Genomic DNA, 26,945 nt, shown 5'->3' on the forward strand with positions numbered 1-26,945 from the left:
TAAAATATCTGCTTGCTTTGTTTTGGGTCATTGTGCAATGACATTGTGGCATTGTGGGTGGTTTCCACCAGATGTCTCCATAAAATTGGTCACTGAATTTCCCAATTTTTGATTTTGTACTGTTGTGGGGAAAATGATCGTTTAAATAAAGAACCTTTCCACAATACAACAGTATATTAAGATATAAACTAACCAAAAGGTCTGGGTTCACAAAACACACTAAATCACCAAAGAACTTATGAAAGTAGATACTAGAATAGAATAGAATAGAATAGAATTTTATTGGCCAAGTGTGATTGGACACACAAGGAATTTGTCTTGGTGCATATGCTCTCAGTGTACATAAAAGAAAAGATACGTTCATCAAGGTACAACATTTACAACACAATTGATGATCAATATATCAATATAAATCATAAGGATTGCCAGCAACAAGTTATAGTCATACAGTCATAAGTGGAAAGAGATTGGTGATGGGAACTATGAAACGATTAATAGTAGTGCAGATTCAGTAAATAGTCTGACAGTGTTGAGGGAATTATTTGTTTAGCAGAGTGATGGCCTTCGGGAAAAAACTGTTCTTGTGTCTAGTTGTTCTGGTGTGCAGTGCTCTATAGCGTCGTTTTGAGGGTAGGAGTTGAAACAGTTTATGTCCAGGATGCGAGGGATCTGCAAATATTTTCACGGCTCTCTTCTTGATTCGTGCAGTATACAGGTCCTCAATGGAAGGCAAGTTGGTAGCAATTATTTTTTCTGCAGTTCTAATTATCCTCTGAAGTCTGTGTTTTTCTTGTTGGGTTGCAGAACCGAACCAGACAGTTATACTATCTGAGCTGCCATTAGGACATCAAATGACTTGATTAAGCATGTTATTTGAAGCTAGCTTTTATGTGTAAATAATCATGATACCCTGGAAAAGCCATCTATCTCCAATTACTTCTTCTTTTAAAAGAAGTACTGTATGTAATTGGAGATGGGCAGCTTTTCTGTGGTATCAGTTGGATTGATGTTAAGTGCTGACTCCTCTGAAATTTCTCATCTGCCATTAGAGTGAATAGACAGAAGACATATGGCATATTAGCATCACCAACTTGATGATGTTAATATGCCATTTTAGAGGGCTTTTTTTTAAAAAAAAAGGATTTCAGAAATCTAATAATTAGTGATTACAGATGAGGCCACGATGATGGCAATCTTCGTATCATGTCCCTGAATTCTTCCCGTGCATCTCAGCCTACCAACCTTATATTGGTTGTATTTGTATAATATGTTTTAGGTTGTTTTGAATTCACAGAACACTTGGAATCGTAAACAAGCTAAATTCACACAACCAAGGTTAATGCTCATTCAACAGCATGATTTACAAATGCAGACCTGATTATTGAGTGAAAGGAAGTGGCTTAAACACACTCTGACGAGGGGAGAATGGCGTTTATGTTTTTGAGGCATGAAACCCAATCCAAACCATAAAAATTTCCCCTTGAATGAAGAGTATTAAGACGACAGCAATATCCTGTTACTGTATGTTATGCTAAGCTGTCCTCAAAGGTCTCCCATAACACTGATTGGGGCAGTTGCTCATTTAAATCCCTCAAAGGCTCAGGCATCCTCTACAGATTTCAAGGACAAAAAAAAAATGTTGAAAAGTGATTTGCTATGTCATGGTGGAGGTTCTGACCTTTCAAACTTTTGGTTTGACCTTGAATGTAAATACATAAGTCACAAGGATTGTACGTTTCATCTCTTGTTCCTCTTTTCTGCCTGGCAGGTGACCAAGCACAAAGTTGTTTAATAGGTTTATGCGAATTGCAGTATTTTTTTTTTATTGTAAACTCATTTTAAGAGTTTAATAATAAAAGAACAATAACATTTGGGGTCATTCAACATTGGAATTGGTTGGTGGATTAACCGAGAAGCTTATTAATTTCGCCTTTTTTGCTTCTTGCCTTCTTGTGTTGTATTTAATGATTTTAATATTTTATGATTTTAACTGTAAGCCACCCAGAGTCACTTTTCAGAATGACATGGGCAGCATGTAAATTTAATAAAGAAATAAAATGAAATAAAATTGCCCATTAAATACCCATTGAAATCGTAGCCTGTTAAATTCTGCTTCCTAGCGTACCATGTTTTAATTTGTTTTGGGCTAAAATAAATTAATCCTTTCTAACTAACCCTTGAAATACTTTTCCTGATTTTGACTTGCACGATCCAACAGAAAGCACTCACCAAGTGCTGCACGATCCAACAGAAAGCACCTTTGCACTACTACTTAAAAATATTTCCTTTTTGAATGGGGGGGTGGGGGTGGGGATTGGACCAGAGCAAAATAATAATAATAATAACAAATATTTATGCTGGACTGAGGCTTTTGCACTGTATCAACTGGTCTCTTTTGCTCCCACAGGTGCTGGTACTGGAGCCAAGCCTGGGAAAATCCCTGGTAGGTCAGCAATTGCTCCAAGAAACTTCAGCTCAAATAAGAATGAGTGCTCTGAATTTTAATAACACATTAATTAGCTGGGAGAGTAAGTGGGCTATGAAAACTAAAGGCATAACGTTGGGTTCATCTTTTGCTCTCTGACTTATAGGATTAGGTGGCTAATCACAGTGGGCTCTAGTTGAATAACGTTTTGTCTTTCATTTAAAACATTACTTCCACTCCATGTCCATCTGGGAAACTAATAGTCTTTTCAAACTAATAGAAAAACCTAACATCATCATAAAAATAGAAGAATGCTGGTAGTGCTTTGGTGTAAAACAACAATACATTTAGTTTAGGGATAATATCTTGGCTTACCCATTTTTTTCTACATGTGGGGGTTTGACAGCTAACAAGCAGTCTTTTTTTCATCAAAAATAGTTAAAAGGGGCCAAAAGGACACAATTCTAAACAGAACAGCAATCAACAATCTTTAGTGGATCAAAACAACCCCCTTGAATGTATAAACTGACTTGTATTTGGTTAAAAAGTGGTCTCACTCAGTTTTGTGGGCCTTATTGTTAACTAAGTACCTGACTTCCTAGCGGTACTACATATTTAACCTGTCCATTGAATTAATCCATTTTCTAGATTTGCAGCCACAAACTAGTTAAACAGACTGGGCTCATGATACAGTAGAATTACTCAGCCATTAACGGACTTGATTAAGAATATTGCACAATTTAATCTTCTGCCCAATCCAAGCAAGTCTTGAGTGGCTTGAGTTTTAGGGCCTCTCTGGCTCTGTTGGTTTTCCATGTTTACTTCTGCATGGGATCATTGCACTTCTCCAAACAGAACTGGAATGCAATCTGGAGTTCTCCTGGATCTCCTGCTTGAAGAGCAGATAATAACCTTGGCGAGGAGAGGTTTTGTACAACTTGATTTGTGTGTCAGTTGTAGCTTTCCTGGGCCAGATCATAATCACTTTCACAATTATCTCCCAAGTGAATTCCCGCAATGCAAATGTTTCAGAATGCAGCAATGTGAACTGTGATGAGTATGTTTTGGTTTATTCATGCTACATCTCTACTCCACAACCAGCATTGACTCCCAGTGTTTTTGGATGAATTCAAGGTGCTGATTGTCTCCTATAGTTCCTTTCAGGACATGGAACCAGATTATTATATTTGCAGGACTACATTCCCCTACTGTTTCTACCCATCCCATTTGATCCAAGAGGAATCAATTTGGGTCCCCTCAATTAAAGGATGTCATCTAATGGCATCTGTTCTATTACAATGCTGGCCTTTGGGAAAGTGCTGAAGACCCAGGGGTGCTCCAGGGCAGGGGTCTTCAACCTTGGCAACTTTAAGCCTGGAGGATTTCAACTCCCAGAATTCTGGCTGGGGAATTCTGGCTGGGGAATTCTGGGAGTTGAAGTCCCCCAGGCTTAAAGTTGCCAAGGTTGAAGACCCCTGCTCCAGGGCATGGGGGTCAGACAGGTAGATGGCCTGTGAGATGTTATGGGGTATAATTGGGTTTGTTTTCAGTGATCATTAGATGTTTTTACATTTTTTTGCTGTTCTTGTTCATCTACACAAGTTGATTGAATGCATAAATAAATAAATAAAACATCAGCTGTCATTGATTTGATGCTTTCCAGATGTGTTTAATTTTGCAGAATTCCTAAGTAGCATAAACACTGAGAATTCTGGAAATTGAAGTCCCTGCACAAACCTTGATTGGGAGAAATGGTCTTGCTTTGCTGTCTTAGAGGGAGAAACTGAGGAACTAGCTGATGGATAATTTAAAGAGAAAATGCCCATTGAGACTAAACTGCTTTAGGACTTGCTTGGAAGCTTTATAACTCTGTATAGCAGGTAAACAAAAATAAAGCATTCAAGAAAGGAGGCTAAAATCAATTCAGCAGGTGTTTTTGACTTGGTAGAAACTAGTTGACCTAGTGACTTTGAATCTCACCTAGTTAAAATTCTTGCCCAGAGCTTTTTAACTCACAAAGCCTCTTAGCATTACAGAATAAATTTGCTACAGTCTTCTTCTGGGATGTTATTTCAGCTTCCCAAGGCAATGTCCCAAATTAGCAGGTGGTTCTTGATCCAAGTAAAGTATTAACCAAACCAAGGCTAATCTTGCTTAGCTTCTAAGATCAGTTTTGTGCTGCCATCTGCTGAAACCATTAAACTGACGTCAAGAATGAGTGAGAGAATTCTTCCAGCTAAGGCATTTGAACTAAATGTAATGCTCCAGTCAGAGAAAGTCATGGAAGGAAGAATGGCAGCATTTTTCTTCTATGTTTGACAGGTGTTGGAATTCCAGGAGTCTTCCCTGGAGGCGTACTTCCTGGCACAGGTGAGTTTAGCCTCCGTAAAGGTCATCCCTCCCTCCTTTCAGCAACATGATGTTGAATGCATAGGTACAAATTTAGCACATTTCAACGAACCAAAAGATAATGATGGAGCACTTGTAATTTAACATGTGATATAAAGAGACTCAAATTTCCTGACAGTTAGAACAATTAATCAGTGGAACAACTTGCCTCAAGAAGTTTTGAAAGCTTCAAACACTGGAGGATTAAAAAAAGAGATTGGACAGCCATTTGTCTGAAATGGTATAGGGTCTCCTGCTTGAGTAGGGGTTTGGACTAGAAGACCTCCAAGGTCCCTTCCAACTCTGTTATTCTGTTAAACTAAAACCTTAAAGCTGTTGTTTCTGTATATGTCAGGAATCCGCTATCCAGGTGTAGGAGTCTTGCCAGGAGTGCCATCTGGAACAGGTGTCAAACAGAAAGCCCCAGGTAAGTGACATCTCCACTCCAAATACTACTTTGCTTGCTATTGTTTATAGCAAGGTTTTCTGATTCTCAAACATTTTGGCCTCAGGGCCCCTTTACGGTCTTAAAATTGATTGAGGACTCCAAAGAGCTTTGGTTTATGTGGATTGAATCTCTTGATGGTTACGGTATTAGAAAATAAAACAGAAGAATTGTAAAATATTTATTCATTTGACTTGACTCTGGGTTCCTTAGACAATACTTTAAGAACGGCCCTTCTAATTCACACTGATTTATTTACTTCTGTCTCTGTGTGTGCATGGATGTATGTGCCTCAGTTTATGTGCATGTTTATAGATGCACGTGTGAGTGCAAAATAATACCTGCAAATACCTTCACTCTCAGTATTGATATCTGAAAAGGACTTGAAGCTCAGGGTAGCTTATTAACCAAAAACAATTACATTACAGGTGAGCCTTATTTAATGAACATGCCAATGAGTGTTCAGTCTTACGACAGTGCTGAATGAGTAGTAGTTATGACTGATCATCATACTTACCTTGGCTGTAGTGTAGACCCAGCTTGCAGTTATGATATTGTAATACCCCACGGTCATCTGAGCGTCTTCTGAGCGTCACCATTTGCAACTTTCTTTGCTGCCTCCCTAGCAAAATCAACGAGGAAGGTGACAGAAGATTGCAAATGGCAACCACACAATGTCCTTGCTTAATGATTACATTGCTTAGTGCAGGGGTCTCCAACCTTGGCAACTTTGCTGGCTTTGCTGGCTGAGGGATTCTGGGAGTTGAAGTCCACAAGTCTTAAAGTTGCCAAGGTTGGAGACCCCTGGCTTAGTGACAGAAATTCCTTCCCAATTGCCATTGTTAACCCAAGACTACAATACCTGTATATGTAGAATGAATAGAAAAATATCACATATCTTAAAATCCTTTATCACTCAGATAGGTTTTAAAATGTTGTACGCGCTAGCTACAGTACTAGGTGTGGGTTTTTTCCTCCTTTTCTCTTGGCATATTCATACTGCTATGTCCATATCAGAAACAATTTCTAACATGCTTTCCTCTTCTCCTTTCAGGAGCTGGAGCAGGAGCCTTTGCTGGAATCCCTGGTAGGTTGGATGCTTAAAAAAAGAAAGAAAATAAAAATGAGGCCTGCATTGGTGCATGCATCACATATATCACCTGCTTCCAGGGTAGGTGAGGAAGAGACTGATCTATTCCGGTTACTGGCTACAAAGTGCAGTAGGAAAATCTATTAGGTCATTGTCAGTTTGTGACCTTTCCCTTCTCAGCCTTCTTCTTGATGTTACAGGACTTGGAGGAATTGGAGGTGGACAACAACCAGGCCTACCTCTGGGTTATCCCATCAAGGCACCAAAACTCCCAGGTGATTCTTAATTCAGAATTTAACAAATTGCTTTACACATCCCTGAAACATTTGTCCAAATAACCTATATACACTGACTACATTAGAAGAATTTCTCTTTCTCTCTCCCTCTCCCTCCCTCCCTCTTTCTCTCTCTCTCTCTCTCAATCCAGTGCTCCAACACTGGAAATTTTTAAGAAAATGTTGGATAGCCATTTGTCTGAAATGGTGTAGGGTTTCCTGCCTGGGCAGGGGGTTGGACTAGAAGACCTCCAAGGTCCCTTCTAACTCTGATATTATTATTATTATTATTATTATTATTATTATTATTATTATTATTATTATTATTATTATTATTATTATTATTAATTTACATAACATTGCAAACCAAAAATAAAGTTTGTTGTGTCAAACAATTGTGTCTTGTAAATTATAGGTTTCGCCTAGCCTACTGAGCAACTCCTCTAAGATGTATGTGCACTTCAGCTTCTAGAATTGCCCAGCCAGCCATGACTGATTGTGGAATTCTGGGAGCTAAAGTCCACAGTTTTAGAATGGCAAGGTTGAGAAACACTCCTAGCAGGCCACAAAAACTCTATTCTATCCTAATTGGAGCACTGGTCTGTCTAAGTAATTAAGTCAGCTTCCTGTGTGCATGTTCTGATCAAACGGTTCTCTTTCAGGTAGTTATGGTAAGCCTTATGGTGCTGGCAAGCTGACTTTCGGTGAGTCCTCTTGACGTGTCTTCCAGTCTATAAATCCTTTGTGGTTGTGCAGCCTGGGGCTTGATAGAAATGGGCACAATTTGAGACCTTAAAGCAACTAAATTATCAACTGGATTCCAGATTGCACAAATCTGTCTTGTGTGCCAATTGTGCCCTTTCTTGGACTAGGAGGCCTTGCTCATAGTCACTCACACTTTGGTCACTTCCAGTTTGGATTATTGGAACACGCTCTATATGGGGCTATCCATGAAGTCCACCCAGAAGTTACAACTGCTCCAGAATGCAGCAATGCATTAGTGTCCCTAGTTTCACTAATATTACACGCCTGTTGCAAGATCTGTACTGGCTCCCTGTTCTTTTCAGGGTGCAGTTAAAGCTGCTGGTTATTACTTTTAAAGCCCTACATGCAGGAGTGAAATGCTCCCAGTTTGGACTGAATCACCTGATCCGGTAGCAATGGCTGCAGGTGGTTTGGAGAACCGGTAGCAAAAATCCCTGCCCACCCCGCCCCCACCCCTATGCACAGCTGAGCCGCACAATCATCAGAGGTTTTTTTTTTTTTACTTTTAAAAGCATTTTTTCTTCGGCTGAAAAAATGCTTTTTTATTTAATCAATTTTTATTGATTTCCTCCCCACACACAAATAGTTTATGAACAGATTATTTGCCATATCATATCTTATACAACTCAACATATCCAAATACATTTTACTTAATTACAATTTCTGCCAAAATATTCTTTTTCCACATTTTAATCATATCTTAATATTTCTGTGTTCATTTATATAAACCACATCTTCTTTCGCCCTCAAGTTCAAATTTCTCCATTTTTACTGATATATATTTTCTTTTATTATTTTTTAGCTAATTCAATTTTTTTCCTGATACATTCAAATATGTTCGGGTTTGTCTTTCTTCCATTTCATCTTTTTCGTTTTCATCAAAAAAATTTAACTTTTAAAAGTTAAAAAAAAAGCCTCTGACAATCGCGCGGCTCAGCTGGGATCGCCAGAGGAGCCTTGTAAAAGCATTTTTTCTACAACCTCTTCATCTGAAGAGGTTGTAGAAAAAATGCTTTTAAAAGTAAAAAAAAAAAAGTTGGCCACACCCACCCAGTCACATTACACACACACCCCACAAGCCATGCCCATAGAACCGGTAGTAACAAATTTTACATTTCACCACTGCCTGCATGGTATGAGACCAGGTTATTTGTAGAACTGCCTCTCTCTGAGGATATGTGTCCATCCCACCGGAGCTGATGCAGTGGGCGCACTCCAGTTCTCTTGCATTAAATATTGCCATCTTATGGGACCTAGGAAGTGTGCCTTTTCCATTGCAATCTCTGCCTTAAGAACTGGTGGGCCCCTAGACTTTCAGGGAGCATTAAAACCTAAGTCTTCCCCCCAGGAAGGGGCATTGCAATAGGATGAGGTCAAGATGAGACCAGAGGTAGTATTCAACCAGGTCAGACTGGCCCGCCCATCCGCCGTGGCTTTATGCCATCCTATTTAGGCACGGTTTTTAGCCACACGCATGCGTGCAAGCCACACGCACGAGTAGAGCGCATGCACAAAAAGCCGTGCTCATGTGTGGACCCCGCGCGTGCTCACATTTGCAAACCAGTAGGGAAGGTAAGTGAATACCACCCCTGGATGGGACAATAATGTGGGTGAATCGGAGCATTTTTTATTAACCATTGATTTGTTAGTGTTTTATATATTTTTTATCAGTTTGTAAGCCTCCCAGAACTGTTTTATAAAGCAGGGCAGCTATATAACCATTTTAAATAAGGAATTAATAACGGACCAGGTGAGCCAACCATTTAAAAGGAAGGTTTGTGAAGCTTTGGCACCAGTAAGCCTGAGAATGTGAGCAAGTCTTCCTTACTGATTTCTGTCATTTGGTTTGAATCTAGTTTTAAGTCTCATGGCTTTGATTGGAATTGTGGTTTTGGATAGGAGGCAGAATTGAAAGTTATTTGCAAATCTTCTAAGCCTGCTGACAAGCATAGGAGTGGAGTGAAATTGGATCTAGTTCCATAATTAGATGTAGAGCAGCCTTTCCCCATCCTGTACATTCCATCTGATTTGGGATTATGATCGTAGAAGCCTAATACATACGGAAAGTAATGGGTTGGAGAAGCTTTATAAATAAGAGGAATTAAGAGATCGCTGTCTCTCTAAATCTAAAACACAACAGGGATGAGTTAAAGCAGGGGTCTCCAACCTTGGCAACTTTAAGACTTGTGGACTTCAACTCCCAGAGTTCCTCAGCCAGATTTGCTGGCTGAGGAGTTCTGGGAGTTGAAGTCCACAAGTCTTAAAGTTGCCAAGGTTGGAGACCCCTGAGTTAAAGGAAATGTAATCCCACATATCAATACAGGTAGTCCTGAAGTTACGACCATAACTGAGCCCAAAATGTATGTGGCTCAGAAGAACATTTGTTAAGAGAGTTTGCTCCTTTTTACGACTTTTCTTGCCGCAGTTGTTAAGTCACTCGTCGCATTTGTTACATTAGTAACCCGGTTGTTAAGTGAACCTGGATTTCCCCCCTTGACTCTGCTTGACAGAAGGTCGCAAAAGCTGATCACATGACTCTGGGAAACTGCAACCGTCATAAATATGAACCCACTTGCCAAGCATCTGAATTTTGGTCATGTGACCACGGGGATGCTGCAACGGTCGTACGTGTGAAAAACGGTCATCCGTCACTTTTTCCAGTGTTGTGGTAACTTTGAAGAGTCACTAAATGAATTGTTGTAAGCCAAGGACTACCTGTATGGAGGGAGGTGTTTTTACCAAGTAGAGCCCCAATGACTTTTCCCCCCTCTAATTTTCTTTAGGCGAAAATATTAATACCTATTCTCATGCAGATTCTGCCTTCTCTATGTGGTTTCAGGCGGGGCAGGTGGTGCATATGCTGGAGGACTTGGAGGAAAACCTGGCTATCCAACGGGTACAGGTAAATGCCTTTGCGTGTTTGGCTAAAGGTCAGACTAGTGTGTTAGCAAAGCCCTTCCTGTCTTGCAGCTCAAGGCAAATTTGGCACTGTGACATTGTCAGAGAATGCCAGGGGTCTGGGGAGCCTATGGCCCTCCAGGTTTTGCTGAATGACTGTGTTTTCCACTGTATCTGTAAAATAATTTAAAGATGACCTTAGAACAGGGGTCTTCAACCTTGGCAACTTTCAGGCTTGTGGTATTCTGGGAGTTGAAGTCCACAAGTCTGAAAGTTGCCAAGTTTGGAGACCCCTGCCTTAGAAGGTATGAAATAATAGTTAAGGATGGACTTGGTAAAGCAATTTCACAGTTGAGAGATTGAAACCAACAGAAGGGAAAAAAACTGAGTCTGTCTTGATTTTGTTTATCAGAAGAGAGGAACTGAGGGGTCCTTGGCGTTCTCTAACTTGATTGTTTTCTTGCAGATGTTTTCTTGTAAATGTTGTACCTTGATGAACGTATCTTTTCTTTTATGTAACACTGAGAGCATATGCACCAAGACAAATTCCTTGTGTGTCCAATCACACTTGGCCAATAAAATTCTATTCTATTCTATTCTATGTTTCATTGCCAAACTAGTAATGCATCAGTGCTAGTAGGAAGTGGGGTTTGCTCTCGTTTTATATTCTACTGACAGGGCACCAGACCAGCCACTAGAATATAAAATGAAAGCAAACCCCACAACAATCTTCTTCTGTTTCCTTCTGCAGGTGTAGGAGCTCAGGCTGCTGCTGCTAAGGCAGCCGCAAAATATGGTAAGTAACAAGCCAAAAAGAACCACCAGCATATTTTGCAGCATGTGCTCAAAATTCTCCCTGTAGGATTTCCAGGCAGAATAAATATTTAATGTTTTAGAACCTATGCAGCCTCTGTGGTCTCCAGGGCTCCTAATCATAATTGTTAAATGACAACTTTAAAAAAAACAACAACCATAGCTAAATCTCAAATATCTGTAGGTTATCCCAGGAAATCTCATGAGACTTTAGCCATTTTAAAATTATTTTTATTTTTTGTTCTCGTGTGTTCTTACTTTCTTGAACCCACAATATCAGACAAGAGTATCTACTGCCTAAAAGAGACCCTGAACTTCCATCAGCTAAAGGATATTTGCTGTAATTATTGAAATTTTTGGAACAAAGGGCCTTAACAGTACTTTCTTGTCTATAGAAAATGAGATGTTTCTTCTATGGAGTTCAATCCTGCAGAGAACCTTTTTTTTCAGACAGTAACTCGAGGTTGGGGATCAAATGACTTAGATGGATTATGCTGAGATTAGAAATATTTGCTCTCCATTCTGCTGGGAGTCAAAGTACAAGGAATTTTGGCCAATATGCATCCCTACTTTTCTCTCACAAGGCGCTGGACTTTTGCCTGGAGCAGGCGCCATCCCTGGAGCTGGGGCCCTTGGTGGAGGAGGGTTGTTGCCTGGCATTGGTGGTGTTCAAGGACTAGGTAATTTCCTGTATATGGGAAAGAGATGTCAAATCTGTCTTGCTGGATCACTGCCTGGGAATAAGGACAGTTCACTATAGGCTATCATGATGTCAATAAAACTAAGACAAATAAAACTAATATCTATATAGCCTCTATCTACCAGAGGCCTAGTCACTCCCAGATATTATAAGTCAGTTATGGAGAAAATGGCCACGTCCAACTTTCATTATCCTTGGCACCTTGGCTGGGGTTGAGGCATGGCCAGCAAAATTGGAGGGCCATTACTTCTCTTTCCCTCACCTAAAAAAGTAGAGTGCATCCAGGACTAGGTAGTTATTAGGAGCCATCCTCAACTTGCCTTGAAGTTCCATCACAGAACTGAACTTATTCACAGAAGTGGATAAGCCCAGCTATATATTTGGAAGTCAGAGCTCAGCAGAAAGACTCTGGACTCATAAACCTTGTGGAGGTTGAACCATTCTGTGAGTGCACATGGGCATTCCTGAGCCCCAAGAGGATGTGATCAATGAGTAGTGAAGCAGGTGTTATAACTGAAACATAATGGAGATGTATATACAGGAATTACATGATAGGAATAGGCCAGGCCTAGCACCTAGCTAGCTGCATCCTACTAGGAGGGAAGTCCAAAATAATGTTTTGTGTGCCTGTGTCCCTGGGAGAAAAGCTAGCTCAGGTATCTCCAACCTTGGCAACTTTAAGCCTGGAGGACTTCAACTCTCCAGCTTTGCTGGCTGGGGAATTCTGGGAGTTGAAGTCCTCCAGGCTTAAAGTTGCCAAGGTTGGAGACCCCTGAGCTAGACGGAGGTGACTGCAGATGAAGCAAGGGTGAAATCCAGCAGGTTCTGACAGGTTCTGGAGAACCAGTAGTGGAAATTTTGAGTAGTTCGGAGAACCGGTAGCGGAGATTTTGAATAGTTCGGAGAACTGGCAAACACCACCTCTGGCTGGCCCCAGAGTGGGGTGGGAATGGAGATTTTGTAATATCCTTCTCCCAGGAGTGGGGAGGGAATGGGGATTTTGCAGTATCCTTCCCCTGCCATGCCCACCAAGCCATACCCACAGAACCGGTAGTAAAAAAAATTGAATTTCACCACTGAGATGAAGTGATAAAGAGTGGGACACATTAAACATTAACTCTCCCTCTACAGCCTATAACCCTTATTTCAGTAGGGTATAGTGTGCCGAAGAGCCTATGTCATTGGATTTGGAGGTCCAACAAGACTTTGGGTACCTCCCTGTTTTATATGGCTATGGGAAGATAAGCAGACTTAAAACTCATTTAGTCCGACTAAATGTATTCCCCCACATCCATACTTCAGCCATCATAGCCATGACTTTCAGAAATCCACCCCTCCATGACCCAGATATGGTAAGAACATCTATTCTTATTGCCATCAGAATCCCAAAGGTAATAAGACAAGTATACTTCTCTCATCTTTTTCTTTCCTTCAGGTGCCGGTGGACCAGCGGCAGCGGCAGCAGTAGCTGCCAAAGTAGCTGCCAAAGCAGCAGCTTATGGTGAGTTGGTTCATCTTCTTTAGATGAGCTTGAACTAGAACTGAAACGGAAACTGAAGTTGAAGTAAATTGAGGAGGATAAAAGAATGTACAGACTAAATTAAATAAGGCACCAAGAATCTTTTGTGGAATAACTTAGAATTGGCAGAGGAGAAGAAATTCTTTTTTGCTTTGAGCTTAATTTTGACTATCCGTGTTGTTTTCTTGGAAACAGGATGAAAATGATGTACCATTATCTTCTAGTGGTATTTTTTTTCTTTCTTTTTTCTTTTTCTTCATTTATTTTTCACATTTTTGAGCAGCCCATCTCCCTCAAAGAGAGACTTTTTACTTCCTGGTCCAATCTTCAACTTTGGGATTTCCTTGTGATAGGCCAGGGGTGTCAAACAGATTCACTCCATGGGGTGCTTAGATCTGACCCATGGTGCCACCTTGGAAACAACAAAAGACTAGCCCGTAGTGCCTCTGCCAGATAAAACGGAGCTTGGGAGGGGCGCATGTGGCCCTCCCAGGTTCTGTTTTCAGCCGCAACGACCTCCTGCCGCCCTCTGGCCACGCCCACCCCGGCCTTTGAGGTCAAACACAACCCTGATGCAGCCCTCAATGAAATCAAGTTTGACACCTCTGTGATAGGCCATCTAAGTTCTTACTACCGTAGGCCCAATCCTATTTGAGATCGGCTGAGGTCAACCAAATGCTGCCATCTGGTTTAACAAAAACTGACAGAAAGCTGCGGTTTGGACAGAGTAAATATGGGGCGGTGCCTGATTCTTCTGCACCTGTTACTGCTCCTTTGTAGCCTTTTCACCTGATGCTTTGTGAATTGACTGTAACACACAAGCCTCCATGCAGGGGATGAGGTGGCAAATGGAGGAACTAGACACAGGAAAAATGAATTCTTCTTCCGCCTTCAGTCCTTGCTTCTGTCCTCAAAAATGTACCTCTGTTCTCCTTTTTTAGGTACTGGAGAAACCATGTGAACCCTTCCAAACTTTTTATTTAGACTTAACAGCTAGCTAATCTCTCTTTCTCTCTCTGAGTGATCTGATATGATTGTTGGGTTTGGGTGGCAAATTTTGCTCTTGTCTATATGGGACCAGGATGATGGTTGCTTCTTGTGTTTGTCCCCCCTCCCCCCAAAAAATATCAAAAAAATCTGGGAGATTAAGGAAAATCACACAAATAGCTTCAAATAAAAAAAGTGTAGGATCAAATAGGATGGATGTTGAGCACCTCCTCTTTAGTTCAAAATACTGCATCTTTCCCAGGTGCACCTGATCTGCTCTCCAGAGAGCTTTAGGAATTGTAGTATATTGCTTGCTACCACTTTTTCCTGGATTGTCTCAACCTACCATCTGTTTTTGATTGAAGAAGTGAGCTGGCAATGGGGAGTCAGGCAGTCGAAGGGATTTAAGGAAACCACAGAATGTCTGGTTTCACCAAGCAGGATAGTGAGACTGTACGCTATTTTCCAGTCCCTGAAGTTCTGCCCAAACATCCATCCTGCATTAAAATCAAGAGGCAGGGGCACCAGCTCTGATGTGTTTTTCCTTTGGTACACCTCATCTGTGGCTCCTAGTAAAAAGGTAAAGGTAAAGGTTCCCCTCGCACATACATGCTAGTTGTTGCCGACTCTAGGGGGCGGTGCTCATCTCCGTTTCAAAGCCAAAGAGCCAATGCTGTCCGAAGACGTCTCCGTGGTCATGTGGCTGGCATGACTCAACGCCAAAGGCGCACGGAACGCTGTTACCTTCCCACCAAAGGTGGTCCCTATTTTTTCTACTTGCATTTTTACGTGCTTTCGAAACTGCTAGGTTGGCAGAAGCTGGGACAAGTAACGGGAGCTCACCCTGTTACACAGCAGCACTAGGGATTTGAACCGCCGACCTTTCGATCGACAAGCTCAACATCCTAGCCCCTGAGCCACCGTGTCCCTCTGGCTCCTAGTAAAAGCCAGAAGCAAATGTGTGCAATGGGTTCTGAACTATCTTGAAATCCAACGCTTCAGCCTAGAAAGCCTTCCTTCCCTTCCCTGATTTTACTGCCTCTGCTGCAGTTGCTATTCTTACAAAGGATGGATTATCTAGGCTTGATTGGGTGAGTTTAACAGAGTTGGAAGGGACCTTGTAGGTCATCTAGTACAACCCCCTCCTCACTTTGATTAGAGATACAAATCCAATGTCCCAGGCACAGTGCAGTTCTATTCCTTCTTTCTTTTTTTTAAAAACTGTATATAAATTTTTTCTTACATATTGAAAAGAATAAAAACAATATTATATTTTGAAAGATAGAAAGTAAAGAAAAGCAATAAATTAATGAAAAGAGTGCAAAGGAGTGGTTTCCAATTTTAGGTTATTAGGTTAGGTTATTACCTTACAATACAACTTTCTTCTTTCTATAGTCTACTCTTGATAGAATAGAATAGAATAGAATAGAATAGAATAGAATAGAATAGAATAGAATAGAATTTTTTATTGGCCAAGTGTGATTGGACACACAAGGGATTTGTCTTGGTGCATACACTCGCAGTGTACATAAAAGAAAAGATACATTCATTAAGAATCATAAGGTACAACACTTAATGATAGTCATAGGGTACAAATAAGCAATCAGGAAACACGCAATACCAATATAAATCATAAGGATACAAGCAACAAAATTACAGTCATAAATGGAAGGAGATGGGTGATGGGAACAATGAGAAGATTAATAATAGTGCAGATTTAGTAAATAGTTTGACAGTGTTAAGAGAATTATTTGTTTAGCAGAGTGATGGCCTTCGGGAAGAAACTGTTCTTGTGTCTAGTTGTTCAGGTGTGCACTGCTCTATAGCGTCGTTTTGAAGGTAGGAGTTGAAACAGTTTATATCCAGGATACGAGGGATCTGTAAATATTTTCACAGCCCTCTTTGGGGAAGGAAGTGAAAGACTATGGGCTTTAGTTACATGTTGGGAGAAAGAAGAAATGGTTTTTTAAGTGAGAGAGTTGTTGCTAGATAGGTCCTTGTGCCTAGTTATGATAACATCCTTGATTTCTCCATTGGATTTTGAGAGATCTTTTTCATTTTTACAAGAAAGGCAGAAACATAATTTCCAGTGTAGACCTGGGAAAATGAAATAGTTCTAATCTTTTGTTCTGTTAGCTTACACACAGATTCATTGCATTTATTAATGTTTTTTTTTTAAACACATGAACTGAGATCAGTGTCAGAAAGAATGGGGAAGTGTTTTATTGAAACCATTCGTTGTATTAGTCAATGTATTGCCCAGTGGCAGTTGCAGTGGAAGTCTGGATTTTTTTCCATTGATTTCTATGGGCAGCCTTTGCTTCTCTTCAGAAGTGGAGGTGAGGCATGGGTGAAATATATTGAAAGCAGAAGTTCACCTTGAACATCACTCTTTCCTTTTCCATGTCTATGACTCAGCCCCTATCATTGATAGAGCCATCCAGGAAAGAGGCTGCCATCTAGTGGATTGTTCTGGCTACAACATGCATGTCATTCCGTGCAATGTTTTGAACTTCCTAAAATAACAATAACACAGGTCTTCTAATCCAATCCTCTGCTCAGGCAGGAAATCGTACCTATACCGTTCTGCACAAGTGGCTGTCCGAATTCTTCTTAAAAGCCTCCAGTGATGGAGCACCCATAACTTCTAAAGGCAAGCTGTTCCACTGGTTTATTGTCCTCACTGTTAGGAAATTTCTTCTTAGTTCTAGGTTGCTTCTCTTCTTGATTAGTTTCCATCTGTGATTTCTTGTCCTGCCTTCTGGTGCTTTGGAAAATAGGTTGACCCCCTCTTCTTTGTGGCAGCTCCTCAGAGTAAAATAGAAGAATAGGCTTAAACTTAGAGTTAGAATGACTTTATTGTCATTTTAAATGTACACCAATCAGCATACATTAAAATGAAATTTCATTGCATACAGCTCTCAATATACACTACATAAATATGACAAAAACTTATGCATACACCCAGATACCCACATATATTATATGATCAATACAATGATCAACCACTCCTCATGTGTCAAGAACTATTGAGATGGCAGGCAGACCATAGTAGATGCACAGTAACAGAGTTGGAAGGGACCTTGGAGGTCATCTAGTCCAACCTCCTGCTCACGCAGAAGTCCTGTACTAGGGATTCGAACCGCCAAACTGCCAACCTTTCTGATCGACAAGCTCAGTGAGGCGCATCACAGGGGCTGTTTATGACTCTCAGGAGTCTACATTCAGAGTGACTGATTTATAAATATTAGGAAGGCATGATACTGGGAATGGCTAATTTAGAATTACAGGAAGATTCTCTTAATAGATTTGCCTAGTTTTATCATCATCATCAGCTGTAGCAGCAGCAATCATCACACACCCCCTCAGATATTGTAGGAGGAAAGCCACATTAACTTATGGTAACAAAAAAAAAATCAGAAGGAGTCATGGAGCATCTTTTCAACCAACAAATTGTATTAAAAACCATCAGCTTTTAATAAGCAGTGGCTTCCCATCATGGCAGACATTCTTTGAAGCAGGAAGTTTTCATCTCTGTACCTCTGGGGATTCAGCAGCAGTGCTAAGTATTCATTCACAAAATATTGTATTTATTTTATGATCACGTCTTCACCATCCCTGAATTAGGCAGTCACAAAAGGCTGCAATTACTCCTAATTGCAGCAGTAAATAAAATAATTACTATAAAATTAATATGATTGCGTTCATCACAAGAGAAGTCCTTTCTAGGTAGCAGTACTTAGCAACTCATAAACTGAAGTTGTGGTTGGCACTGACATAGGAAATCCCAGGACTGTGGTTACATTGCGAAGTAAAAAAAAAAAATCCTGCATGACGACAATGATAGTGACCACTTCCACATAACTGCTAAGAAAATTTCACAGACATAACTACGACATCATTAAACTATAAAGTCAAGTTCAGCTGAAAGCATACTTTCTCATATTATTATTATTATTATTATTATTACAATAATTATAGCATTGTGGATGGGTGGTTCTGTGGTATAGGACTTAAACTGTCTGAACTGAAAAGTTGCCGTTCTCCAGAAAAACAAATCATAGTTTCAAATTATTCTTGGCACCATTCTTTTCATGGATGGTGATGATACTAACCTCCCTAGTTAGATGCACCTATTACCACCATTTGACTCTTTTCTAGACGTGAACAATTTAGTTACAGTAGTTCATGTTCCGTTATCCTCATATGCTTAGGCTACTATAATGCAATCTTTAGAAGACCTAAAGGACCAGATTGGGGACAGATTCACCTGGAGAAAATCTAGACACTGAGCTGACAATGATTTAGTGGCACATAATCCCAACAATAGGGACGCGGTGGCTCAGGGGCTAGGACGTTGAGCTTGTTGATCGAAAGATCGGCAGCTTGGCGGTTTGAATCCCTAGTGCTGCCGTGTAACGGGGTGAGCTCCTATTACTTGTCCCAGCTTCTGCCAACCTAGCAGTTTCGAAAGCACGTAAAAAATGCAAGTAGAAAAAATAGGGACCACCTTTGGTGGGAAGGTAATAGCGTTCCGTGCGCCTTTGGCATTGAGTTATGCTGGCCACATGACCACGGAGACGTCTTCGGACAGCGCTGGCTCTTCGGCTTTGAAACGGAGATGAGCACCGCCCCCTAGAGTCGGCAATGACTAGCACATATGTGCGAGGGGAACCTTTAACTTTAATCCTAACAATGCACTGAGAGAGGCACAATTCCTACAATGAGACTGGAGTAGAATGTGGCAGATGGATAGGGAGTGGAGCCACCTGGACACATACACATGTTATACTTTTGCTAAGCAACTGCATGATACATATAAAGACCTTCAGTGTTACAGACCAGGATAATTACTATGGCTTAAGGGAGAATGCGTTCATCTAAAGCAGGGGTCTCCAACCTTAACAACTTTAAGCCTGGCGGACTTCAACTCCCAGAATCCCCCAGCCAGCAAAGCTCGCTGGGGAATTCTGGGAGTTGAAGTCCGCCAGGTTTAAATTTGCCAAGGTTGGAGACCCCTGATCTAAAGAATGGGATCTTCTTAACATGCTTTTCACTGATGGCACTTTTAATTGTGGAACCGAAATGCTTCTCGGGCATCTACATAATATCATAATATCTGCTTATCAGTATCCTATAATGATTTATGTTGATTTCTTATTTAGATACCCTATGGCTATCACTGAGTGTTGTATCTTATGATTATGATGATTGCGTTTTATGATTATGATCATGATTTATCGGTTGTTGCTTGTATGTACACTGAGAGCTTGTGCACTGGAGACAAATTCCTTGTGCGTTCGATCACACTTGGCCAATAAATAATAGTTCTATTCTATTCTATTCTATTCTATTCTATTCTATTCTATTCTATTCTATTCCCATTCCCATTAGTTCCTCCCTGGAGCTTCTTTAAATGGCTGCTGTAAGGAAAGTTTGGATTTCATCTTTGTTCTGCATAGCCGTTAACCTGATGTAATCCAAATACGCTGGACTACAATGCCTATTAATCAGCTAATATTAAGCATGTTAGCTATGTTTGAATGGAATTATTATACTCATTCTAAAAGTTATGCATTAAGTTCTGAATTTAAGTGATCTGGAAATTTCCTAAATCACAGGCTAGTATCTTAGCCACTGTGTTATTCTAGCCTTTCACCCCTAAATCCTTCCATTTCTTTGTGATTTGAGGATTGCAAAACTAGTAAACTACGCATAGAGATTACCATTACCATACTACCATTTCACCCTCCAGCCTTTCATAGCTGATTGTGTGTGTGTGTGTATGTTTGTGTGTATTTATTTATTTATTGTCCATCAATGGAAGTTTCTGAAAAAAGCACTTTTCTGCAATTAACGCTTTCTGTTCTCTGCTATTCTAATAAATTAATGCTAATTATTGGTCAGTAGTTGACCCAGTTGGGGTCAAATTCAAGAGATTCATGACTCTCTTCTCTCAATTCCACCGTTTTGCTTGTGCCCTTTATGGCTTTCTTTCTCTTTGCAGGTGGCAGAGTTGTCCCTGGAACTGGACTGGGTGGTGTCGGCGTTGGTCTTCCAGGAACCGGAGTTGGTGTTGGTGGACTTCCGGGAGTTGGTGGACTTCCGGGAGTTGGTGGACTTCCGGGAGTTGGTGGACTTCCGGGAGTTGGACTAGGCCCAGGAGGAGTTGGTGTGGGAGGTAAGTTGTTAAGGGGAAGAGGAAGAGGAGAAGATGAAATTGGAGTTTCCTTCCATATCCCAAATAGTCAATCCCATTTAGTCCAACAGTTCTCAATTATCCTGTTTCCCCCAAAATAAGACCCAACCGGAAAATAAGTCCTAGCATGATTTTTCAGGATGCTGGTAATATAAGCCCCACCCCCAAAATAAGCCCCAGTTAAGATTGTCAGCCAGATGGGTGCATTTAGTACCATAGTTCCCCCCAAATAAGACCTAACCAGAAAATAAGCCCTAATGCTTCTTTTGAAGCAAAAATTAATATAAGACCCAGTCTTATTTTTGGGGAAACACGGTATAAACTTGTTCACTGGCTTCAAACATATTAATATCTATTCACTTTAGGTTATATCACCAAGCAGGGGTCCAATGGGCAAAACAGCAATAACAATAGCGCTTAGACTTTTATTTAGAAGTGCTTCATAGTGCTTTTATAGCCCTCTCTAAGTGGTTTACAGAGTCAGCATATGGCCCCCAACAATCTGGGACCTCGGAAGGATGGACTGCTGAGTCAGGCTTGAGCCGGCCAGGATCAAACGGCTGGCTATGGGCAGAGTTTGCCTGCAATACTGCCTTCTAACTGCTGCACCACCACAGCTCCCACTGAATACTAGCAGACACACACATCCTGCGTGGCATGTGTGAACCAAGGGCAGGGGTTATCTGCTCAAATAGCAGTATCAGTCTCAAACAACACCCTGTAATCACAACCATTCTGATCTTAGTAACTGGAGCAGAAACCTAATTTTAACATCCACACAGGGAGCAGAACTGAACCCACCTGCCCCTTATTTATTCTTCCTCCAACCTGACACCAAAGACACTTCCATGCTGCTGCAGTCCCTGGTCCTCATCTCTTCAAAAGCAGTTTGGAGCTGTTGTTTATCAGCTGATCTTAAAAAGCTGAGAAAGAGCAGAAAAGCCTATGAGCCATCTGGGTTCTCTCCCCAGGTGCTGAGTAAGAGAGTGCAAAGGACATTGTTCGGCATCACAATGCTGGAGTAATAAAACACATCGCCATTATTTGCAAAAAATAAAAAAATTGTTAGACTCTGTCTTGCTCAGGAACCCACTGAGTGGAATAAAAAAAAAGAGCAAAACAGTCAAACTCTTAATCCTTTTGAGTTCCTTTTCCTGCATTTGCTATAGCTGTGATGGCGAACCTATGGCACGTGTGCCACAGGTGGCACGCAGAGCCTTCCCTGTGGGCATGCCAGCCATTGCCCCAGCCCAGCTCCACCTTGCATGTGCATGTGCCTCCCACCGTCCAGCTGGTCTTCAGGTCTCTGCCACACATGCGCGGGGACGGGGCGCATGCAGGGATGCACATGCGCATGCACAGGGGGCGGGACACATGCGGGGGACGCATGCACGCATGCATGGGGGTGGGGTGCATGTGGGGGAGGGTCATGTTGGTGCAGGAGGCTTTCCAGACCCAAAACGGGGTGTGGGGGTATGTGGGGCGCATGTGCCAGAGGCGGGGCGCATGCGCAGGGATGCATGCGCCGGGGCAGGGCGCATGCACGGGGGAATGCTTGCACTGCATTTTGGGGATTTGGGCACACGCGCGTACATTCATGCACCAAAAAGGTTAACCATCACTGTGCTATAGGCAAATAAAAATTGAAAGCTATCAGTGGTAGAGCTGTGCAGTCTTTCAATCCAAAGCAGAAAAGTCCTCAACATCCTCAACTCCTTCCCTCAAATGCAGCTACCGTGTAAGCTGAGGGTCCCCAAACTCCTCAGCTCCTTGACCCCTTCCTGAAGTTTCAGGTTGTTTATTGACTCCTGGAGATTAATTACGGTATCTGAAAATAATTTAAGAAATATTACTTTAACTAATACAGTAATGGTTACAAATTATCCTCATTGTCTGCTGTGGATCCTATACAAATACAGCCCACCTCTTATTTTAGAAACAGCGCCAATCAGTTCATACTGTATTTTACAATAGGGTCATCCGAGGTTGTGTGTCTTTGCCCGATTTTATGCAAAAATACCTGAACAGTAGAGACAAGAGCAGTGTTCTTAAACCGTTTGACCCAATTACCAGGTTTTTTCCAGTCTCAAATAGTGTCATTAACAACCCCGCTCCTAAAAAATCAGAAACTATATTTTACGCAATCAAGGTAGGCAGCAGTTTCCCAAACGGAGTCTTCTACTCAGAAACAAGCAAGTTGCTCCATAAACCACAGGATATGCCCAGCTGAAGAACCACAGTATTACAGGGAGCTACTTTAAAAACAAAAAAACCCCCTGCAGACAGAAAGCTTTGTTGACTCTAGTTCCTAAGTGGGGAGGGAAGGTTCACCAGTTGGACAACCTCCCCGCTCGTGCTTTAAAAGTGGGCTGCAAAATGAAAGTCTGATAGGCCCCTGCTTTGAAGTGGGCTGCGGCTTAGTGTGAAATTAATGGGCTCAGCTGGCAAACACAGCAGACTGTGTGGGAAGACCTTCTTCTGAATCCAGTTCTGGGGTGGTGGAAAATGTGGTTGAGTGAAATTTAAAATGTTTCAATAGGATGAATTGAATGACAGGGCATTCTGTTTCCTATCTGTTCTTGTTTTAATGTTAAAATTATATCTCACTCGTTTTCTGTATTATTCCATTTCCTGGCAATGCAGTACCGGCAGCACTCCACATTTTAAGATTAGTGTCTGATTTGCTTCCTGTTGGCGTCCATAAGCGTACACACTCACACACAAGTACATGAAGAATACCTTTACCTCAGCAGCCCCCCTGTGAGGTAACAGCAAATGAATCACCCATGTGGGGAAAGGAGGAAATGACAAACCACGTTTTGGAATGATCACATTTGTTTATTACCACAGCATATAGAATGCACAAAGCAGTGATTTTTTTACCCTGTTTCCCCCAAAATAAGACATCCCCTGATAATAAGCCCAGTCGGGGTTTTGAGTGCATGGCAATAAGGCTGAGCGCTTATTTCAGGATTCAAAAAAATGTAAGACAGGGTCTTATTTTTGGGGAAACATGGTAGGAAAGAATGAAATCGCATTTGAATGAAGTAAATAGTACAGCTTTTGAGAATCCGTAAACAGGTAGTCCTCAACTTACAACCACAACTGAGCCCAGCATTTCTGTTGCTAAAAGAGACGTTTGTTAAGTGAGTTTTTGTCCCATTTTATGATCTTTCTTGCCCCAGTTGTTAAGTGAATCGCTGCAATTGTTAAATTAGTCACACAGTTGCTAAGTGAATCTGGCTTCCCTATTGATTTTGCTTGTCAGAAGGCCACAAAAGGGGATCGCATAACTCCGCCATGCTGCAACCGCCATAGATACGAGTCAGTTGCCAAGCTTCCAAATTTTGATCAGGTAACCAATGGGCACGCTGCAATGGTTGTAACTTCGAACGGCCACTAAATGAGCTGTTGTAAGTGGAGGACTATTTGTATTCCATGGCCACTAAAGAGAATATGAAGATTTATTTTTTATTTTATTTATTTATTTGTTTGTCAACCATATATAAGATAACAGGTAAAAGGATAGACATAATTTGGATACATGAAAAGACTGAGTAAAAAGGAATATTAGGACAGGGACGGTAGGCACGCAGGTGCACTTATGCACGCCCCTTACAGACCTCTTAGATACCAGGAAAAAGCTTACCTTGTTACAATGCTGCATTTTATTTAAAGCATGTATGGGATTTTTTCTCTCCAGTGCTGGGGGATCCTAGGAGTCAGAGGGAGAACTATGGTATGTAGCCCCTTGGGAATCATCGAATGGTTATGGGTGACCTGAGCCAAAATGAGCAAGGGAATTCATCTTCCTCTTTTGCCACCCCCTTCTTTTCACTCGGTGTCTATTAAAAGAGACCTTCTGGACATGCAGTAAAAGAGCTGTGGTGGCGCAGTGGTTAGAATGCAGGATTGCAGGATAACTCTGCTCACATTGCCAGGAGTTCGATTCCTGACCTGGCTCAAAGGTGGACTCAGCCTTCCATCCTCTCAAGGTCGTCGCGAGCTTAAAACACACTTATTCATTTGCGCAGGACTGGATTAGTTTTTAAATTTATATTGGTTTTAAATGGGTTTTTATTATTTATATTGCTTTTTAATTCGGCTTTGTAGAATAAGTTTTTTAAATGTGGTTTTAGTGTGTATTTATATGTCTTTTACTTGCCTGTGAACCGCCCTGAGTCCCTCGGGAGATAGGGCGGTATATAAATGTGATTAATAAATAAATAAATAAATAAATAAAAATGAGGACCCAGATTGTTGGGGGAAATACACTGACTCTGTAAACCGCTTAGAGAGGGCTGTAAAGCACTGTGAAGCGGAATATAAGTGCAATTGCTATTGCTAAAGTTGATCTGAAGGTCTCGTCAGCTTCCAATTTTAACCAAGCCAGGCTGGTTTAACTGCCCAGGACCAGCTAACGTTTTAGTGATGCCAGCAAAAGTTTCAGAATAAATTCTTTCATCTCCTTCCCTTTGGCCCCAAAAGTACATTTCCACTATTTCTTAAAATTAGAGTAAGATTAAAATGAGGGTAATGCCGGTTTTGCATTATTATCACAGCAAGACTATATTTGAAATGCATTACGTTTCTATTATTAAGCTATACCTCCTGTTTCTTCTCTTGCTTGAATCTGCAAGGAGTGAGTCCAGCAGTAGCAGCAGCTGCTGCCGCTAAAGCAGCAAAATACGGTATGTCTCCCAATTATTTGAAAGCTCTTTATTTGCGCGGGGGGGGGGGGTATCTATAGCAAACTCAAGGCATGTAGATATTATTGTAGTCCACATTGTAGGTTTGGGCCCCCCATTCTTCTCTCTCCCTCCCTCCCTCCCTCCCTCCCTCTCTTTCTCCCTATCCCTATCCCTCTCTCTCCCCTCCCTCCCTCTTCCTCTCCCCCTCCCTTCCTCTCTCCCTATCACTCTCCCTCTCTCTCCCTCCCTCCTTCCCTTTCCCCCCCTCCCTATTTCTCCCTATCCCTCTTCCTCTCTCCCCTCTCTCTCCATCTCTCCTCCTCCCCCTCTCTCTCTCGCTCTACCCTCCCTCCCTCTCTCCCCCTCCTTCCCTCTTTCTCTCCCCCTCTCTCCCTCACCATTAAAATACTTCCCTAGGATGGGCAAAGTTGCACTTAGTAAGTGTGCCATTTTAGTGACCTCTTAGAAACTAGAGGACAGATGGGTAAATCCAGCATGAAGTTACAACTACTACTGAAAACAACACTGTACAGACAGTTTTTCCACCCTCTCTAATGTCAATTCTGGAAATTGAAGTCCATGCATCTTAGATGACGTGGTTGAGAAATGTCAATCTGTACAGCGCAGCGCAGAGCAGAGAAATTTGTGATATTTTGGTGAGGAATAATAGGAGGAGATTTTGAGTTTCTGCTTTCTGACATCAGTAAGATTTAATACAGCATGCCTGGTGCCTTAGAGTATGTTTGAAATCAGGAAAAGTTTCAAATGATTACATGTTTCTTAACAGTTCCCCTGGTGATCTGGCCGTAACAAAACTAGAAATTATATTTTGAAATTTTCCCCCCTCTAACCATAAATTATGCAAAATAAAATTTAGAAAATCAAATTGACTTTCTTAACATGTGCAAGCTGCAAGATACAGGCTTTCCAGGCAGAACGTGGATTGACTGAATGCCCAGATACATCCTATATCTACTTACATAAGAAGTAGTTGCTATATATGCAGTGATACTTCTGTGATCTGAGGATGTTATATGGATTTTTATCTAGGAACCTCCACAAACCTCCCAAGAACAGAGAGAAAGAGTGGCTGGTTTAAACCACTATATCAAATAGGCTTATACATCAAACTGACACATACAATATATATAGAAGGGCAGCAATGAGATCAATGAAAATCTTGAGGAATAGAACACATCTTTTGAAGAGAGAGAGAGAGAGAGAGAGCGCATAACTATCATGGAAGAGAATTCCTCATATTGAAGGTCATCCATAACAGGGGTCTCCAACCTTGGTCCCTTTAAGACTTGTGGACTTCAACTCACAGAGTCCCTCAGCCAGCCAGTCCCACAGGCAAAGCTGGCTGAGGAACTCTGGGAGTTAAAGTCCACAAGTCTTAAAGGGACCAAGGTTGGAGACCCCTGATCCATAAAATGGGTACCTTTGCCTGTGCATCCCACCAATCCCAAACAGAGGCACTGTGTCTGTGAATCCCACAAATCTGAGGGACCAGACTGATGAGCCAACAAAAACAGCCTGTGAAACCTCCCTCAAACTTTGTGTCATTGCCTGCATGAGGAAACATGTACATGAATGGAATCCTATATGGGGTGGGATTGCAGAATGAGCATGGAGTGGTTAGGGCAGGGATGAAATGCTACCGGTTCAGTCCGATCCGCCCAAACCAGTAGTAAAAAAGGCTACTGGTTCACTGAACCGGTAGTAAAAAATGTAAAAAAAAAAAAAAGTT

At 41.4% G+C, this 26,945-nt stretch overlaps 1 protein-coding gene across 16 annotated transcripts in view; it reads left to right on the top strand.

Moving 5' to 3' along the window:
* ELN (elastin) overlaps positions 1-26,945 on the top strand; it is a 107,641-nt gene that overhangs the window by 55,047 nt on the left and 25,649 nt on the right. For 15 of the 16 annotated variants that reach the window (XM_058164545.1, XM_058164547.1, XM_058164551.1 and 12 more), the window contains 12 exons: positions 2,408-2,443; positions 4,748-4,795; positions 5,169-5,240; positions 6,313-6,345; positions 6,549-6,623; positions 7,286-7,327; positions 10,228-10,290; positions 11,038-11,082; positions 11,684-11,779; positions 13,235-13,300; positions 20,313-20,486; positions 25,145-25,195. In XM_058164545.1, coding sequence (XP_058020528.1) covers positions 2,408-2,443; positions 4,748-4,795; positions 5,169-5,240; positions 6,313-6,345; positions 6,549-6,623; positions 7,286-7,327; positions 10,228-10,290; positions 11,038-11,082; positions 11,684-11,779; positions 13,235-13,300; positions 20,313-20,486; positions 25,145-25,195 — 801 coding nt within the window. The remainder of the gene's footprint in view (positions 1-2,407; positions 2,444-4,747; positions 4,796-5,168; positions 5,241-6,312; positions 6,346-6,548; positions 6,624-7,285; positions 7,328-10,227; positions 10,291-11,037; positions 11,083-11,683; positions 11,780-13,234; positions 13,301-20,312; positions 20,487-25,144; positions 25,196-26,945) is intronic. The other variant, XM_058164560.1, reaches the window with a different exon arrangement.

Source organism: Ahaetulla prasina, chromosome 1 (genome assembly GCF_028640845.1).
Source record: "Ahaetulla prasina isolate Xishuangbanna chromosome 1, ASM2864084v1, whole genome shotgun sequence".
NCBI lineage: Eukaryota > Metazoa > Chordata > Lepidosauria > Squamata > Colubridae > Ahaetulla > Ahaetulla prasina.